The 21,165-nt window shown below is 37.8% G+C and overlaps 1 protein-coding gene across 4 annotated transcripts in view; it reads right to left on the bottom strand.

Moving 5' to 3' along the window:
* The window catches only part of SECISBP2L (SECIS binding protein 2 like), a 59,090-nt gene that overhangs the window by 6,272 nt on the left and 31,653 nt on the right, over positions 1–21,165 (bottom strand). For all 4 annotated transcript variants that reach the window (XM_036842177.1, XM_036842175.1, XM_036842178.1 and 1 more), the window contains 3 exons: positions 19,707–19,927; positions 10,712–10,866; positions 3,754–3,973 (listed from right to left, as the gene is read on the bottom strand). In XM_036842177.1, coding sequence (XP_036698072.1) covers positions 3,754–3,973; positions 10,712–10,866; positions 19,707–19,927 — 596 coding nt within the window. The remainder of the gene's footprint in view (positions 1–3,753; positions 3,974–10,711; positions 10,867–19,706; positions 19,928–21,165) is intronic.

Raw genomic sequence — 21,165 nt, 5'->3', positions numbered from 1 at the left:
TGCTGTACATCTACTATATCTTTCTAATTGGTTTTGTGAATTGATCACATCACTGTCTAACTGGCTTTTTATTACCCTAGTAATCCAAACTCCTTAGTTTAGTAACCAAGCCCTTCATAATCTATCCTTCTGGTCCCATTCATTTTAACTCCCAGCCATGCATTCCATGCTCAAGGTCACTTTGAATTCTCACTGCTCACAGAAGTCATACCCTTTCTGTTTACAATTCTTTGCTTTGCATAAGCTGTTAGTTCTGTATGAGATGTGTTTTCCTCCTTTACCCTCCACACTCCTACTCATTCTTGACAACCACCTTTAAACGTCAGTTCCTTTGTGAAGTCTTTCCTGACTTTCCTAAGACCGTCACTAACCTGAACTCCCACAGCACTTTCTGCATATTTGGTTCAAAAGCATTTGTTTTTTGTTTTCTGTTCTACTCCTTCCTCCCTCCTCATTCCCCCTCATCTCTGTGTTCCTGTGGCTGGCATACAGTATGTGCTGGGAAAATAAGCCTTTACAGTAAATGAAAATTTTCACCCATATATTTAATTATGCAGAAAATAACTTTCAAAAGCCATACAATTTACAAAATGTAGGTACACATATTTCCTTCTGACAGTTTTTTTCCTCTTTCAAAAGTACTATAAGAATTCATGTGGGGTCTTAGAAAAAGTCCCACCTCTCCCTTGACAGTGAGTCAAAGGAACAGGAAAAAGAAAGGTGGTCAGAAGACTGAGCAGGGATGATCTCTCTCCAGGCTCTGTCTTGGGCATTCAGCTACCAGGTAGGTGAGCTGAAAGCCAGACAGGTCCTTTGGAAAGGAAAGGGAGATATGACCTTGGAAGCAGAGACAAGGGACTCTGTGATTAGCCATCAAGAGACCTGTCACAACGATCAAAGAGCCACTGAGACCACAAATCCACGGGCAGGGTCCAGGCTCCCACCTTAAAGTAATAGGTGAAGCTTGATCAACAACTAATGAGCACACAAACACATAACTGTGATGGGGAGAAACAAAGCGAGTATGAAAATGCCGTCTTTGGTTGGAGGAGCGGGCAGGGGATGGGAGGGGGTTGGGCTGAATACAGGAGTCTAAAGCCAGAATAGCACATCGAGAAGCCCACTTCTGAAGAAGGGATTAGGAAGCAACGTAAAGGCAGGGTCAAAGATCTCAACAAACCTGGAAATGCTACTGATCCAAACCTACCCTGATTCTGAATTGTTTCCTTTAGCAGAATTTAGTCAATAAAGCTGTTCTTTGCTTATTAACCCCTCTGTGCTTTCCTGTTTTGTTAGTTGGTTCTTTGTGAAACTACCTTTTCAACTTTCACAACACTAGTTGGTTTGTCAAGAGGATGAGGTGTGTGTATTTCTCCCTTCAGTCAGTACACAGAGGGAAGCTGTCCATCTTTAGATAGCTGTATATAGTAGAGGAACACAGAGATGAGTTCAAGACCCTACAGAAGAAGGTGTGGTGGCAGGGAACGAGCTGGAAACTCAAGACAGATAGAGGTAGTCCTCCCCTCACAAGTGGTTACTGAAAACCTACCGTATGGTCCTACTGGAAATTCATTCAACACACAAGGAATTCACATTACACTGGCTAAGAATTCTAGAGTCAAACTTAGCAGCTGTGTGACACTGGCAAGTGATTCACCTCACTTCATTTTAGTTCTCTCATCTGTAAAATGCAGTACAATATTTCTTATCTCCTAGGGCTGCTCAGAGGATTAAATGTCTTAATAAAAGTGCCTAGAAGTGCCTAGTAAGAATTCAGTGAGTGAGCTATTATTATTATATGTCAAGTGCCCGTTAGGTGTCAGGTTTCTATCTCAAAGAACGTACTGCTTAGTTGGGATTTATGTTTGAAACTATTTGTTTCACGTAAGTATGACAAAATTGAGACTCAGCTCTGGGGGAAAGAAAACATAAGCAAAGAAAACAATTACGGTGTACACAAAGAACAGTAAGACTGAACTATCATAGGAACCTTTCTATTCTACCAATGTTTAGCATCCCTTTCCCAGCTTTGTTTTCTCTTTAAACTGTGGAAATCACAAGAAAACATTTGAGAGATCTTGCACCAGAATGGCATGGGAGACACTATTTGTTGTCTACCCAACAGTCATTCCCCATTTTCTTCCTGGCTAACAGAACCCCTAAACTTGAGATGGACTTGAACACAGTCCCATGGGAGGAATTAAAATAGTTCTTAGACTATCATGACTATCCCATTCCCCTCTGCCAAATATTCTCTTGCCCACATCTCCCTTGCAGCTAAAAGCAGTCACATGGTCGGCTCTGGCCAAATGAAACAAAAGGCAAAGTCTTCGGAAAATTGTTTCCTTCACTGATAAAAAGAGCACACTGCTTGAACCTCCTGCCTGAACTGCTGTGATGCCCAGGGCCACTGCAGCCATTTATGAACATGAGATGATAAGCACAAGAATAAGAAGCCACAGGCTGAAAACGGAAGAACAGAAAAAAGGAAAGAACTAGGGACATTGACAACATTGTGAAATAATTAAATATCCTAATTTCTCAGGCCACATTAGCGGGTTTTATGTCTGTTGTCGAATACACCTGATACTGACAGAGTAACTTTGTGCTTTACTCTCAAAGCAAATTATTTATGATTATTTCCACTTATTTTGTTGGCATCCTCATAAATCAGATCATAGGCCAGAATCTTTAAGGTTCTGTCTAAATCCCTTCTTAGAATTCAGCCATTATCTCACAAAACTTTAGCTCTGAATGAAACCTCATACATGATCTAGACAAACCCTCCTCACTTTACTGAAGACAAATCTGAGGCTCAGAAATTAATCAATTATGCCTAAATACCCTAGGCAGAGCGTGGAAAAGCCAAGGCTTCAATCTTTGAACACTTTAAATCTGGTGCTTTTCTGAAAACATCTTCTAAGTCTTTGAGAGGTTCTTTTTATAACTTTTCTTTTTATGTGCCCAAATGAAGATCACAGTCATTTCCCCAAACCCACAGCTTTAGGAATTTGTCTTGCAGTTTACCTTCGAGATCTGGCATATCACTATATAGAGAACTGATTTCATTTACAAAGTTGGCCCTTTATCTTCTTTACTTTCAACTAGTATCACTTTAGCCAAAGAAACGTCTCTGCCTCTAAGCCAGAATCACCTTTCCCTGACCAACAGTTTCTGAAAGGTGCACAATAACTTGTTAGTTGCCTCTGGTCTACAGCTTTGTCAAAAGCATTCCAAACATTTAACTACAATCACAGACAAGGACAGCAGGAAAGAGAAGTGTGGGAAGGAAGGAAGAAAATGATGACTCAGTTTTTCACGTGTTACATTTTAGGTGGCAACAAGCTATTTGATAAACTTTCAGATAAGACTAAAAAGAGAAAAGAAAAACAAGAAGCCAAGGTGAAAGAGGTGGCTGCACTATTTTTCCTAGAATTTATTTATTTACTTAGTGATAGGTCAGAAGAATGGTACATTTGGCTTTTTAAATCCCTTTGGGATTTTTTTTTTTTTCTTTTTAAGATTTTGGAAATGTGACTAATTTCAGGGTCTCACAGAAACTCTCAGCCCCAAATATTCTCCTAACTTTCAATGGACATGTTTAATGCAATTTTTAAACCAAAAATGTGAGCAAAATTTGAATAATCAAGAAGATAAAAACAAAAGGTAGCATGGAAAGTCATTTTGAAAATGACATTCATCATTAAATTACTTCAAACTTCCAGTCATTTAAAATGGTATGTAATAACTTACCATACTCCTTTTCATTTACTTCAGAGATGGGTTCAGAAATAACACTGCAGAAAGAAATGGCGCTTGCTGCAGAGGGATTCCGAGAATGCCCCATGTGGTGTGGCACCTTTTTCACGTTCTTCAAGGCTTCCTCGGCTTGCTCCTGTTCCATTGCTGCAACCATATCTTTATATGCTTTCCTGGCTTCTTCAGTGAGTTCTACTAACTTATTAAACAGGCTCTAAAAAGAAAGAGATTTTGCGCAGTCCATTTTTTGTTATACTCTTTATTACTATCATTAGCAATAAATACCTCTACTGCTTCAGGATTGGATACACTTTCTATCAGCACAAAATCCAAATGGTATGCAAACCACAGAACCTTATAAAATACTCTTGTAACTTACATATATTGTTCATTTAATTCTCACAAGTCTGAGGCAACTTCTTGATTCAGTACTAGCCACTAAATATGCTATATTAAACTTCTTACACAGTTTATCAATTCAACAACTGCACCCTTTAGCATGTGGCACTATAGTGGGTACAAAGACTACTGGAACCATCCCTCTGCTCTCAAGGAACCTTCCATATGGCTGAAAGGAGAGGACAGGAGACAATGATGATTCAGCGGACAATACCTTAAATGCCTTGAGAGGTACAAAGTGGTTTAGCTTTGGGAGGAAACATCTAACTGCTGGGCATCAGTGAAGAATTCATAAAGGAATATGACACCTGATGTAGGCCTTGAAAATCTGGTATAGTTTTGAGGAGTGGAGATAGTACATTCTTAGCCAAGCATGCAAAACCATAAGCCAAGGTACAGACTTAATAAAGTTCAAGGCTTGTTTGGGGAGCAGTGAAGAATCTTATATGGGTTCGAATATAAGGGAATGAGTGTATGCAGGGTGATATCAAAGGATGCAGAAGCAGATGGCAGTCTCCACAGGAATGAAAAGTTCCCTATCATGTTTGCTTGTTAAAAGAACTCTTTACAAGAAGACCAAAAAGAAGTAAGTGATGGTATGGCTAGCTGCGGCCTTGAAAATGATGAAAGGCTAATTATAAAAATAGAATAAAGAACCTGGAAATAGAATGTGGAGTTAACCAGAAGTTCTTCCATCAGCAAAACAGAATGAACATGAATGGAATTAATAATCCCAGTGAAACTGTAAATGACAGAGCACATTTGTGTTAATAAATGGCAAAATTCTTTAGGCATTAAAGCTGTACTTCAATAACTATGACGTCTAACGATGTCTAAAGAAAACTGAAGTTTTCACAGTCACCCGAAAGACAACCAAAGAATGACTTTTAGTGATTCTTACACCACAATTCAACACAATTCAACATTCTACTCCTGTTTAATGTCTTGATTTAGTATCAGAATGCAACATACCCACACATTAAGTAAAAAATTTCAGATGGTAAATACGACCTGGCCACCTGTAAGAATATGTTTAATTATATATATAAAATTATGTTTTCAGACAAGGGAGAAAAAGTATAGCACAATTTTTTTTTCTTAACAAGGCACTGTCATTTAAATATAAACCATAAAAACATGAATGCATGGCAAACGTGTCATATTACTATGGAATAATGTATCTCTAAAAACTAAACTTAAGCAGGAAAAACATAAGTAGTGTGCTTTACCCAGCTGCAGTTTAAACTGTTTAAAGTACAATACAGGTACAATAAACACTGCTGCTAACTGTATTGATTTTTGAAAAGGGGTGGGTGCTAGTGGTATCAAAAATATATTCAGGGTTTACTTATTTTTAAAAAGGAGGATGGATTCTGTTAAAAAAAGCCCCCATGAGTTACATGTAAGAGACTTCATAAATATTTGTTTGCAATGTTTAATAAACCATGCACTTAAGTGAAGCCAACAAAAAGAAAATAGGCTTATGGATATGCAATTTTGGGATTAACATTGGTTTTACAATATAAATAAAACACAGAAACTGTTGGGAATAAAACAATATGCAAGAAGAAGAGAAAATAAAATTGAAGAGAGAAGCTATTAGGGAATAAAAGCCTTGAATATCAGGGTAAGGACAGAAAGCTTAATTCAAAGGTTAGCATGATTACATGGTAAATATAGGGTAGGTGCACTACCACATTACTATGAGTAGACACACTTGGCAGTATATCAGTACTTCCTTTACGTCCATTTTATGAATGTGTTTTGGTTTAAACAATAACTTACTACCTCAAAATGGAGAAGGCAAGAAAAGCAATGTACAAACAAAACTGCCAAACATTTTATAATATAATATCATATACATAACCTAATAAATATAGTTCAGTAAGAAATCAATACAATTAAAAACAAACATGTCCCCTTTTCCTGACCCTGATCCCATTCCTATTCCATAAACTCTAATAGTGAACAAAAGAGTACATTGTTATTATGTGTCTTTACCACAGAGCTACTTACCACCCAAATTCTCACATGTAGTTTAACACTAACAGGCAGATATACATCTACCATACAAATAATTAAACAAACATTTATTACCTGCTCATCCTCGAGTAATGTAAAAGGTTTTCAGGGATATAAAGACAAGGGAAATCAAAGAGGAAATCAAAAAATACTTAGAAACAAATGACAATGAAAACAGGACAACCCAAAACCTATGGGATGCAGCAAAAGCAGTTCTAAGAGGGAAGTTTACAGAAATACAATTCTACCTCAAGAAACAAGAAACATCTCAAATAAACAACTTAACCTTACACCTAAAGCAATTAGAGAAAGAAGAACAAAAAAACCCCCAAAGATAGCAAAAGGAAAGAAATCATAAAGATCAGATCAGAAATAAATGAAAAAAAAAAAGAAGGAAACAATAGCAAAGATCAATAAAACTAAAAGCTGGTTCTTTGAGAAGATAAACAAAATTGATAAACCATTAGCCACACTCATCAAGAAAAAAAGGGAGAAGACAAATCAATAGAATTAGAAATGAAAAAAGAGAAGTAACAACTGATACTGCAGAAATACAAAGGATCTTGAAAGATTACTGCAAGCAAACATATGCCAATAAAATGGACAATCTGGAAGAAATGGACAAATTCTTAGAAAAGCACAACCTTCTGAGACTGACCAGGAAGAAATAGAAAATATATACAGATCAATCACAAGCACTGAAATTGAAACTGTGATTAAAAATCTTCCAACAAACAAAAGCCCAGGACCAGATGGCTTCACAGGTGAATTCTATCAAACATTTACAGAAAGCTAACACCTATCCTTCTCAAACTCTTCCAAAGTATAGCAGAGGGAGGAACACTCCCAAACTCATTATACGAGGCCACCACCAACCTGATACCAAAACCAGACAAAGATGTCACAAAGTAAGAAAACTACAGGCCAATATCACCGATGAACACAGATACAAAAATCCTCAACAAAACACTAGCAAACAGAATCCAACAGCACATTAAAAGGACCATACACCACGATCATGTGGGGTTTATCCCAGGAATGCAAGGATTCTTCAATATATGCAAATCAATCAATGTGATAAACGATATTAACAAATTGAAGGAGAAAAACCATATGATCATCTCAATAGATGCAGAGAAAGCTTTCGACAAAAATCAACACCCATTTGTGATAAAAACCCTCCAGAGAGTAAGCATAAAGGGAACTCACCTCAACATAATAAAGGCCACATGTGACAAACCCACAGCCAACATCACTCTCAATGGTGAAAAACTGAAACCATTTCCACTAAGATCAAGAACAAGACAAGGTTGTCCACTCTCACCACTATTATTCAACATAGTTTTGGAAGTTTTAGCCACAACAATCAGAGAAGAAAAAGAAATAAAAGGTATCCAAATTGGAAAAGAAGAAGTAAAACTGTCACTGTCTGCAGATGACATGATACTATACATAGAGAATCCTAAAGATGCTACCAGAAAACTACTACAGCTAATCAATGAATTTGGTAAAGCAGCAGGATACAAAATTAATGCACAGAAATCTCTTGCATTCCTATATACTAATGATGAAAAATCTGAAAGAGAAATTAAGGAAACACTCCCATTTACTATTGCAACAAAAAGAATAAAACACCTAGGAATAAACCTACCTAAGGAGACAAAAGACCTCTATGCAGAAAACTATAAGATACTGATGAAAGAAATTAAAGATGACACAAACAGATGGAGAGATATACCATGTTCTTGGATTGGAAGAATCAACATTGTGAAAATGACTATACTACCGAAAGCAACCTACGGATTCAGTGCAATCCCTATCAAACTACCAATGGCATTTTTCACAGAACTAGAACAAAAAATTTCACAATTTGTATGGAAACACAAAAGACCCCGAATAGCCAAAGCAATCTTGAGAAAGAAAAACGGAGCTGCAGGAATCAGGCTCCCGGACGTCAGACTATACTACAAAGCTACAGTAACCAAGACAGTATGGTACTGGCACAAAAACAGAAATATAGATCAGTGGTACAGGATAGAAAGCCCAGTGATAAACCCATGCACATATGGTCACGTTATCTTTGATAAAAAAGGCAAGAATATACAATGGAGAAAAGACAGCCTCTTCAATAAGTGGTGCTGGGAAAACTGGACAGCTAGCTATATGTGAAAGTATGAAATTAGAACACTCCCTAACACCATACACAAAAATAAACTCAAAATGGATAAAAGACCTAAATTTAAGGCCAGACACTATAAAACTCTTGGAGGAAAACATAGGCAGAACACTCTATGATATAAATCACAGCAAGATCCTTTTTGACCCACCGTCTAGAGTAATGGAAGTAAAAACAAAAATAAACAAATGGGACCTACTGAAACTTAAAAGCTTTTGCACAGCAAAGGACACCATAAACAAGATGAAAACACAACCCTCAGAATGGGAGATAATATTTGCAAATGAAGCAACTGACAAAGGATTAATCTCCAAAATTTACAAGCAGCTCATGCAGCTCAATATCAAAAAAAAACCCAATCCAAAAATGGACGGAAGACCTAAATAGACATTTCTCCAAAGACATACAGATTGCCAACAAACATGAAAGGATGCTCAACATCACTAATCATTAGAGAAATGCAAATCTAAACTACAATGAGGTATCACCTCACACCAGTCAGAATGGCCATCACCAAAAAATCTACAAACAATAAATGCTGGAGAGGGTGTGGAGAAAAGGGAACCCTCCTGCACTGTTGGTGGGAATGTAAATGGATACAGCCACTATGGAGACAGTATGGAGGTTCCTTAAAAAACTAAAAACAGAACTACCATACGACCCAGCAATCCCACTACTGGGCATATACCCTGAGAAAACCATAATTCAAAAAGAGTCATGTACCACAATGTTCACTGCAGCTCTATTTACAATAGCCAGGACATGGAAGCAACCTAAGTGTCCATCAATAGATGAATGGATAAAGAAGATGTGGCACATATATACAATGGAATATTACTCAGCCATAAAAAGAAATGAAACTGAGTTATTTGTAGTGAGGTGGATGGACCTAGAGTCTGTCATACAGGGTAAAGTAAGTCAGAAAGAGAAATATAAATACAGTATGCTAACACATATATATGGAATCTAAAAAACAAAAAATTTTATGAAGAACCTAGGGGCAGGACAGGAATAAAGACGCAGACGTAGAGAATGGACTTGAGGACATGGGGAGGGGGAAGGGTAAGCTGGGACGAAGTGAGAGAGTGGCATGTACTTATATATTCTACCAAATGTAAAATAGATAGCTAGAGGGAAGCAGCCGCATAGCACAGGGATATCAGCTCAGTGCTTTGTGACCACCTAGAGGGGTGGGATAGGGAGGGTGGGAGGGAGACGCAAGAGGGAGGAGATAAAAACTGATTCCCTTTGTTATAAAACAGAAACTAACACACCATTGTAAATTAATTATACTCCAATAAAGATTTCAAAAAAAAAAAAAAGACAAGGGTCCTACCCTTGAGGAATTCACACTTATATGAAGAAACACATTAACTATGACAAACCAGTGTGATATCTATAACTGAGAAAAGCATGGGCTGTTAATGGCAGGACAAATATTAATTACATGATTGTAGAGAGTAGGTGTGTAGACAGATAATTTAATGGGTAGTGGGAGAGAAACTGAATGGATAGGGGGATGGGGGTATTCAAATATGGTGACTGCACAGGAAAGATAGACACTTAAATATACACAAATAGTATGGCTGAGAAGAGGGAAAACGGTCCATCAGTTGTGTCACAAAATACTTTAGAATCAACTTCATAAAAAACAGTCTTATTGTATGCACAGATTGTATACATACAATTTAAAACAAGTATAACTGAAAACATTTCAATGTAAAAACCACAATAAAGTCAAATGATGTTCTAAAAAGAACCCCACACGCTCAAAAAAACCCCACCAATCTTAAAATGTTATCAGTTAATAAGCATTACTCTAAATAAATAACATTTACTTTATCATATATCAGCTCCTATGGGCAAAGTTTGTATTAGCCGACTATGAGAGGAAGACAAATATCATGGGTGTAGAATTATTCTCTCAACTGGTTTAGGAATTCATTTTCAAAGGAAAATCCTCTCCAAATAAAGGATTCTTTTCTCTCTTGACTCCTAGCAGCATAAAATATACCCAACATATAGACTAAAGAAATTTGTTTTACTTTGTACAATATTGGATACCTTTACCCAGCAGTTACACATATTGTCAAGTACTACATATCTGAACCCAGAAAAAAAAAAATCACTGTAGCAGAAATACGAGCTAAAATCTTTTCACAACGTTATAGGACTGACTTACGCAAATGTTTTCAACACTAAAAAAGGAAACGTAATACTAAAGAATTTTCCACTCATTCCTGGAGAGTCATCATATCACTTCTCCAAATGCTCAAACATAACAATGGCACGTGTCCAAAGAAGATGTACTATGGGGGGGGTGGGCAGTGAGGGACTGCGTCTTCTAAGTCTTACCTCAGCACCAAAGTAGTTGAAGATTCCTACCACACTAACAGGAACCAGCTTGTTCACACAGCGTCCTAGAGCTTTTCTTCCAAGGGCAAACACAAAAGGAATTTCTTGTTCCCGTGCCATGGCTATAACATTGTAGAGAGCCTCATCCAGGCCACCTGAGAAATCAACATGTATAGAAGTTTTTAGTTATTTCCTAAATGGAGCTATTTTAGTACCCGACAGCATAAAACACAGCAGCAAAGGAGTCCATGAATGCTTGTGGCACTTAGGCTGTTCACCACATTTTCCTATCTGAATTTGTACTATATTTGGATATTATGTATGTATTTTCTTTCTCCCAGTTAAATACTATATTCCTTTCATGCCAGTTATTTTTGTTTCTCCACAGGGACTGGCACAGCAGGAGTCAAATTTCAATATAATAAACATTTTTTGTTTTTTAAAATTAATTAAAATTGTTAATAGTGGCTGATTCCTTTATCTAATCTCTCAGCTCAAGTAAGCAACCTATCACAAGGAATAAGACCGATTATACATTACTGTTTTTACTGGTATTTTTCCCCTCTGCCTGCTACTGCTACTTGATGCCTCTGTCTACTCCAGTCACCTGAAGTGGCTCCTCCATGAAAAAGGACAAATAACGGTGCACAACATAGTACAAAAGCCTCTGTTACTGCTGGTTTCTCAGAGACACATCTCCACCATAAACAGGGGCAGAGACCGGTATCTTTTTTCTTTTTTTAATATTGTATTTAACTGATTTTAAGATGCAAAATTTTTTCCACATACTAATAACAACTCTGAACTAGGGTAGCATTTTACAATCAATGGAATCTTTGCATTGATAGAATTTTTCTTTCTTAGTGGAATATAAAATATCGCTGCATCATACAATCACCATGTTCTATCCTGAACAGTAATTTTAGGATACAAAAATTACAAATTACATTTTTTTTTTCTGAAATAGGGTAGGATAACTGTCTAGAGAACCCATTTTCATTTCTGACATTAGTCACTGCTGTCATATTGTTTCTACAATCATGTTGGCTTATATTAAATGAGACAGGAGAGTTTGATTTCCCAATTGGAAAAACTCAATGAACTACGGTAAAAATGCATATATCATAACCATTATGTAAGAACTGATCTGGAATTTGGGATTTATAGGAGATGTTTAGGTACTGTTATTAATTACTACATAGTTTGAGAGAGTCTTTCAACTTCTCTCTTTCATACAATGGAAGTAATTATTTTTGTCTCTCTGGCAAGATCAGAATGCCCCAATAGTAAAAGGAAAATTATTTGAAAGTGTTTCTTTGAGGAGCATTAATTATGTTGTTTAATATATTTAAAATATACCCCTCTAACGACCAATTCAGTGCCCAAGTGTTCAGTACTGGAAATTGATTTTGAAATTGTTTTAAGTGTAGTGGCAAATAATTAGCTATAAGTGGACAATGGAAAGTAGACCTTCAAAATTAGATTGTGAATATTTCTTCCTAAAATAGAAACATTTTTTTAAAAAATTTTGATTGATATCATAAAGTCACACAGCCCAAATGTTCTCAGGCTCATTCAAAATAATTATGGTTTGGAACTGTCAACCATACATCAATTAGAAGATAGAAATGTTTACCAAAATAATTTCTTTATTTTTAGAATAATTGATTTGTAAACTTTCTAGGATGATTAGAAAGTAGGGCCATTTATTATTAAGAATGCCACAGACCATGATCACATAAACCCATATCCTCTTCATAAAAGAGGATATTTATCTCTCATTTATCTAGAGAAGCAGGGAAGGCATTCAGCTTATTCAAAAGTAGCACGATCATTAAGGAACACGTTCAAAAGAAGTTGGTTAGCAGAACCTATCCTTTTTATCGACAGTGGAAATTATTAACTGGATCTTTAAAAGACCACTCGTAATGACCTTGGCTTCAGAATCAAAACACGGTACTACGTTTGTGTGGGCCTACATAACCTAGGGTCTATAATGAGACATATGTTTTGGCCTACACTTGACTCCTGTCCACAGTCAAAGACCAAGAAGGAGAACTGTATCTTTTTCCTAATTTTTTTAAGAGAAAAGAGCCATCAGAGGAGGATAATGCAAAAATTTTAAAGTAGAATAGGCCAGAAAAGAGCCATCAGGCTACGCGGTAGCACCTCCGGGAGCCAGCTGCCGGGTCGCCACGGCTGGGTTTTTTAGTTGCTCCTTTGCAGGGCCAGTGCCCCTGCTCTAGGCCTGCCTGAAGAGCTGGGGGGAGGGTGCACCGGAGGAGACCTTCAAGATGGCAGAGGAGTGAGAAGTGGAGATCACCTTCCTCCCCACAGATACATCAGAAATACACCTATATGGGGAACAACTCCTACAGAACACCCACTGAACGCTGGCAGAAGACGTCTGACTTCCCAAAAGGCAAGAAACTCCCCACAAACCTGGGTAGCGCAAAAGAAAAAAGAAAAAACAGAGACAAAGAATAGGGACGGGACCTGCACCACTGGGAGGGAGCTGTGAAGGAGGAGAAATTTCCACACACTAGGAAGCCCCTTCACTGGCGGAGACGGGGGGTGGTGGGGGAGAAATTTCGCAGCCACGGAGGAGAGCGCAGCAACAGGGGTGCGGAGGGCAAAGCAGAGAGATTCCCACCCATAGGATCGGTGCCAACCAGCTCTCACCAGTCTGAGAGGCTTGTCTGCTCACCCGCCAGGGCGGGCGGGGGCTGGGAGCTGAGGCTCGGGCTTCAGAGATCAGATCCCAGGGAGAGGACTGGGGTTGGCTGCATGAACACGGCCTGAAGGGGGCTAGTGCGCCACAGCTAGCCGGGAGGGAGTCCAGGAAAAAGTGTGAAACTGCCTAAGAGTCAAGAGACCATTATTTCGGGGTGTGTGAGGAGAGGGGATTAAGGGCACCACTTAAAGGAGCTCCAGAGACGGGCGCGAGCCACAGCTATCAGCACAGACCCCAGAGACGGGCATGAGACGCTAAGGCTGCTACTGCAGCCACCAAGAAGCCTGTGTGCAAGCACTGGTCACTATCCAAACCTCCCCTCCTGGGAGCTTGGGCAGCCCACCACTGCCAGGGTCCTGCGATCCAGGGACAACTTCCCCAGGAGAACACACGGCACACCTCAGGCTGTTGCAACGACACGCCGGCCTCTGCCAGCACAGGCTCGCCCTGCATTCCGTACCCCTCCCTATGCCGGGCCTCAGTGAGGCAGAGCCCCCGAATCAGCTGCTACTTTAACCCTGTCCTGTCTGGGCAGGAACAGACGTCCTCAGGTGACCTACACACAGAGGTGGGGCCAAATCCAAAGCTGAACCCCGGGAGCTGTATGAACAAAGAAGAGAAAGGGAAATTTCTCCCAACAGCCTCAGGAGCAGAGGATTAAATCTCCACAATCAACTTGATGTACCCTGCATCTCTGGAATATCTGAATAGACAACGAATCATCCCAAAATTTTGGTAGTAGACTTTGGGAACAACAATATATATATATTTTTCATTTTTCTCTTTTTGTGTGTATGTATATGCTTCTTCGTGTGATTTAGTCTGTATAGCTTTGCTTTTACCATTTGTCCTAGAGTTTTGTCTGTCCTTTTTTTTTTTTTCAGTATAGTTTCTAACGCTTGTTATCATTGGTGGATTTGTTTTTTCGTTTGGTTGGTCTCTTGTCTCTTTTCTTCTTTTTATTACTTTTTAATTTTTCTTATTTTTAACACTTACTTCTTATTTTAATAACTTTATTTTATTTTCTTTCTTTCTTTTTTTTCTCCCTTTTCTTCTGAGCTGTGTGGTCGACAGGGTCTTGGTGCTCCAGCCAGGTGTCAGGCCTGTGCCTCTGAGGTGGGAGAGCCAAGTTCAGGACATTGGTCCACCACAGACCTCCTGGCTCCATGTAATATCACACGGCAAAAGCTCTCCCAGAGATCTCCATCTCAACGCTACGACCCAGCTCCAGTCAATGACCAGCAAGCTACAGTGCTGGACACCCTATGCCAAAAAACTAGCAAAACAGGAACACAACACCACCCATTAGCAGAGAGGCTGCCTAAAATCATAATAAGGTCACAGACACCCCAAAACACACCACCGGACTTGGTCCCGCCCACCAGAAAGACAAGATCCAGCCTCATCCACCAGAACACAGGCACCAGTCCCCTCCACCAGGAAGCCTACACAACCCACTGAACCAACCTTAGCCACTGGGGACAGATCTCATTCAGATATGACAGAGAAATTAAAACCTTTACAGACAAGCAAAAGCTAAGAGAATTCACCAAATTCTTTGCTTTGGTAAAGCACCACCAAACCAGCTTTACAACAAATGCTAAAGGAACTTCTCTAGGCAGGAAACACAAGGAAAGGAAAACACCTACAATAACAAACCCAAAACAATTAAGAAAATGGTAATAGGAACATACATATCGATAACTACCTTAAACGTAAATGGATTAAATGCTCCAATCATTTACTTAAATGTAAATGGATTAAATGCTCCAACCAAATGCTCCAACCAAAAGACACAGACTGGCTGAATGGATACAAAAACCAAGACCCGTATACATGCTGTCTACAAGAGACCCACTTCAGACCTAGGAACACATACAGACTGAAAGTGAGGAGATGGAAAAAAGATATTCCATGCAAATGGAAATCGAAAGAAAGCTGGAGTAGCTTTCTTTTTCTCATATCAGACAAAACAGACATATCATATCAGACAAAATAGACTTCGAAATAAAGACTATTACAAGAGACAAAGAAGGACACTACATAATGATCAAGGGATCGATCCAAGAAGAAGATGTAACAATTGTAGATATTTATGCACCCAACACAGGGGCACCTCAATACATAAGGCAAATGCTAACAGCCATAAAAGGGGAAATCGACAGTAACACAATCACAGTAGGGGACTTTAACAGCCCACTTTCACCAACTGACAGACCATCCAAAATGAAATAAGGAAACACAAGCTTTAAATGATACATTAAACAAGACAGACTTAATTGATATTTATACGACATTCCCTCCAAAAACAAGAGAATACACTTTCTTCTCAAGTGCTCATGGAACATTCTCCAGAATAGATCATATCTTGGGCCACAAATCAAGCCCTGATAAATTTAAGAAAATTGAAATCATATCAAGTATCTTTTCCAACCACAACGCTATGAGACTAGATATCAACTACAGGAAAAAATCTGTAAAAAAATACAAACACATGGAGGTTAAACAATACACTACTTAATAAACAAGAGATCACTGAAGAAATCAAAGAGGAAATCAAAAAACACCTAGAAACAAATGACAATGAAAACATGACGACCCAAAACCTACAGGATGCAGCAAAAGCAGTTCTAAGAGGGAAGTTTATAGCAATACAATCTTACCTCAAGAAACAAGAAACATCTCAAATAAACAACCTAACCTTACACCGAAAGCAATTAGAGAAAGAAGAACAGAAAACTCCCAAAGTTAGCAGAAGGAAAGAAATCATAAAGATCAGATCAGAAATAAATGAAAAAGAAATGAAGGAAAGAATAGAAAATATCAATAAAACTAAGAGGTGGTTCTTTGGGAAGATAAACAAAATTGATAAACCATTAGCCAGATTCATCAAAAAAAAAAAGAGAAAAGACTCAGATCAATAGAATTAGAAATGAAGAAGGAGAAGTAACAACTGACACTGCAGAAATACAACGGATTATGAGAGATTACTACAAGCAACTATATGCCAATAAAATGGACAATCTGGAAGAAATGGACAAATTCTTAGAAAAGCACAACCTTCTGAGACTGACCAGGAAGAAATAGAAAATATATACAGACCAATCACAAGCACTGAAATTGAAACTGTGATTAAAAATCTTCCAACAAACAAAAGCCCAGGACCAGATGGCTTCACAGGTGAATTCTATCAAACATTTAGAGAAGAGCTAACAGCTATGCTTCTAGAACTCTTCCAAAATATAGCAGAGGGAGGAACACTCCCAAACTCATTCTACGAGGCCACCATCAATCTGACACCAAAACCAGACAAAGGTGTCACAAAGAAAGAAAATTACAGGCCAATATCACCGATGAACACAGATGCAAAAATCCTCAACAAAATACTAGCAAACAGAATCCAACAGCACATTAAAAGGATCATACACCACGATCATGTGGGGTTTATCCCAGGAATGCAAGGATTCTTCAATATATGCAAATCGATTAATGTGATACACCATATTAATTGAAGGAGAAAAACCATATGATCATCTCAATAGATGCAGAAAAAGCTTTCAACAAAATTCAACACCCATTTATGATAAAAACTCTCCAGAAAGTAGGCACAGAGGGAACTTACCTCAACATAATAAAGGCCATATATGACAAACCCACAGCCAACATCATTCTCAATGGTGAAAAACTGAAACCATTTCTTCTAAGATCAGGAACAAGACAAGGTTGCCCACTCTCACCATTATTATTCAACAGAGTTTTGGAAGTTTTAGCCACAGCAATCAGAGAAGAAAAAGAAATAAAAGGAATCCACATCGGAAAAGAAGAAGTAAAGCTGTCACTGTTCACAAATGACATGATACTATACATACAGAATCCTAAAGATGCTACCAGAAAACTACTACAGCTAATCAATGAACTTGGTAAAGTAGCAGGATACAAAAGTAATGCACAGAAATCTCTTGCATTCCTATACACTAATGATAAAAAATCTGAGAGAGAAATTGAGGAAACACTCCCATTTACCATTGCAACAAAAAGAATAAAACACCTAGGAATAAACCTACCTAAGGAGACAAAAGACCTGTATGCAGAAAACTATAAGATACTGATGAAAGAAATTAAAGATGATATAAACAGATGGAGAGATATACCATGTTCTTGGATTGGAAGAATCAACATTGTGAAAATGACTATACTACCGAAAGCAACCTACGGATTCAGTGCAATCCCTATCAAACTACCAATGGCATTTTTCACAGAACTAGAACAAAAAATTTCACAATTTGTATGGAAACACAAAAGACCCCGAATAGCCAAAGCAATCTTGAGAAAGGAAAACGGAGCTGCAGGAATCAGGCTCCCGGAAGTCAGACTATACTACAAAGCTACAGTAACCAAGACAGTATGGTACTGGCACAACAACAGAAATATAGATCAGTGGAACAGGATAGAAAGCCCAGTGATAAACCCATGCACATATGGTCACCTTATCTTTGATAAAGGAGGCAAGAATATACAATGGAGAAAAGACAGCCTCTTCAATAAGTGGTGCTGGGAAAACTGGACAGCTAGCTACATGTAAAAGTATGAAATTAGAACACTCCCTAACACCATACACAAAAATAAACTCAAAATGGATAAAAGACCTAAATTTAAGGCCAGACGCTATAAAACTCTTGGAGGAAAACATAGGCAGAAGACTCTATGATATAAATCACAGCAAGATCCTTTTTGACCCACCATCTAGAGTAATGGAAATAAAAACAAAAATAAACAAATGGGACCTACTGAAACTTAAAAGCTTTTGCACAGCAAAGGAAACCACAAACAAGACGAAAACACAACCCTCAGAATGGGAGATAATATTTGCAAATGACGCAACTGACAAAGGATTAATCTCCAAAATTTACAAGCAGCTCATGCAGCTCAATATCAAAAAAACAAACAACCCAATCCAAAAATGGGCAAAAGACCTAAATAGACATTTCTCCAAAGACATACAGATTGCCAACAAACATGAAAGGATGCTCAACATCACTAATCATTAGAGAAATGCAAATCAAAACTACAATGAGGTATCACCTCATACCAGTCAGTATGGCCATCATCAAAAAATCTACAAACAATAAATGCTGGAGAGGGTGTGGAGAAAAGGGAACCCTCTTGCACTGTTGGTGGGAATGTAAATTGATACAGCCACTATGGAGAACAGTATGGAGATTCCTTAAAAAAGTAAAAATAGAATTACCATATGATCCAGCAATCCCACTATTGAGCATATTTTATACCCAGAGAAAACCATAACTCAAAAAGAGTCATGTACCACAGTGTTCATTGAAGCTCTATTTACAACAGCCAGGACATGTAAGCAACCTAAGTGTCCGCTGACAGATGAATGGATAAAGACAATGTGGCACATATATACAATAGAATATTACTCAGCCATAAAAAGAAACGAAATTGAGTTATTTGTAGTGATGTGGATGGACCTAGAGTCTGGCACACAGAGTAAAGTAAGTCAGAAAGAGAAAAACAAATACCATATGCTAACACATATATATATAGAATGTAAAAAAAACGAAAAAAACAAAAAATGGTTATGAAGAACATAGGCGCAAGAGAGGAATAAAGACCCAGACATAGAGAATGGACTTGAGGACACAGGGATGGGGAAGGGTAAGCTGGGACGAAGTGAGAGAGTGGCATGGACATATGTACACTACCAAATGTAAAATAGATAGCTAGTGGGAAGCAGCCACATAGCACAGGGAGATCAGCTCGGTGCTTTGTGACCACCTAGAGGGGTGGGAGGGAGACACAAGAGGGAAGAGATATGGGGATATACGTATATGTATAACTGATTCACTTTGTTATAAAGCAGAAAGTAACACATCATTGTAAAGCAATTATACTCCAATAAAGATGTTAAAAAAAATAAATAAAGTAGAATATATTTGCAGAGGTAAAGAAATGCCCGCTTAGTAGTTCCCACTCTGATCACAACACAGGGGACACTTGGTTGGCCCCAACTAAATCCTTCACTAGTGTTCATAAATGGGGATTTTCTTTACAATCTGATCTCAATTTTATTACTCTGCCTCAGGTGCTGAAACATTTCATTTTCTTTCCTCATGTTCAATATTATGTTTTATACCTAAACTCTGCTAAAGAAGACACACGGCTTCCACTTTAAAATTCACTGCATATTCTACAATTATACCACATAAATATCAAAACACTTCAAAAGTAAAATGTTCATACCTTTGGACTGGATTTTTTCACAATTTGGAGAAATTATAACACATTTGATCTTGTTTAACTTCATATGTTTCGTAACCTCTCTTAGACCCATGACCAGCCGTCTCCTCGCTTTTGCTCTTACAGGATCCTTTTGGTAGATGCGTTCCTGGAAGCTGACAAGCTCTTGAAGAAGAAGAGTCACACATTCATCAATCTCTTTACAAAGAACCTGATTACAGTATCTGTAAAGGAAACCAAAAGTAGGTAATTATAAAATTATTTTAGGAAAAAAATACATCCAGTAACAGGTTTTCATTAAAAAATCAAGTCTTTAAAAATCTCCTAAATCCTTCAATTAGAAAAGCAGAAGAGTTTTCCTGAATTACAACAGATCGGCTTTTATGTAACGGATAGATTAACCTCGGGGAAGTACTAATCAAACACCCAGTTATTAAATTCCTAAGGATATACATCAAATGTTAGCCAGCCTGCTATTAGATAAACAGGTATAATGTTTTTGGTAAGGAGCTAATGTATAAAGTTATTTCATTCCAATGAATACTAAAGATGCTTCTAATAAGAAACAAATTAATTTCATAAAAGCTAACTGAATGCCCTAATGCCAACCATTCATCCTCCACGCTTGGAAAAATCACAGTCTCCGGCACTGTCTTCCTCAACCATAAAAATAAAGAGTTATGGATGACAGCCTCAATGGTCCCTCTACCTCTGAAAATCTATGGTTACAGAGGATGAATTCAGTAATTAAATTGAAGCCAAAACCAAAGAGGTCTTGAGGTAAAAGTCACATGGCTTTGTATCAGGCTAAGCAACTGAATGAGGCTCTTTGTGAGATCATATGTGGCTATAACGCAAAACACAGAAAGCAAGTAGTGTGAGGCCACTATAGTACTTAATTTCAAGGATAAGAAAGTCATTCTAGTTTAAGTAAACTCCTTATATATTCCACTTTGCTAGCTTTCATCTATAATCTATCTCTACCATAAGCAGGTACTTAACAAGGATAATTGGTAAAATTTCTGATCTAGGAATGCCGGGCCAGCAAATTACCACTTCTAAATTACTGATACATTATATGGTGGGAAAATCTAGGCCTGCCTTTCTTTAGTGAAAAAAAATGTTCTGCTTTGGAAATTTTTTTAATGTTTATGTGAAAAGTGTTTAAATAAATGCAAGTATGACATTACTTCAGAACAGAAGATACAACTGGACAGACTGAGGAAAGGTTATCATACAGTATACAAAATTAAAGAATGCAATTGAAGAATAAAACATCAAAAATGCAATTTTCTTCACTCTGCTTTTCCTTCCAAGCTGTTTATTTCACACATATTTAAGATTTTATTCTCCAAGTATTTCCTTTGTCACACATCTGTGATATTTAATTAACTTCCCAAACCTAGGCGATAAGTATTTGCTCAAAAACAATAATGTAAAGGAACAGAACAAACCAATGTGG

Source organism: Balaenoptera musculus, chromosome 2 (genome assembly GCF_009873245.2).
Source record: "Balaenoptera musculus isolate JJ_BM4_2016_0621 chromosome 2, mBalMus1.pri.v3, whole genome shotgun sequence".
NCBI lineage: Eukaryota > Metazoa > Chordata > Mammalia > Artiodactyla > Balaenopteridae > Balaenoptera > Balaenoptera musculus.
The sequence above is the reverse complement of the archived record's forward strand: the minus strand, read 5'-3'. Positions and strand labels throughout refer to the sequence as shown.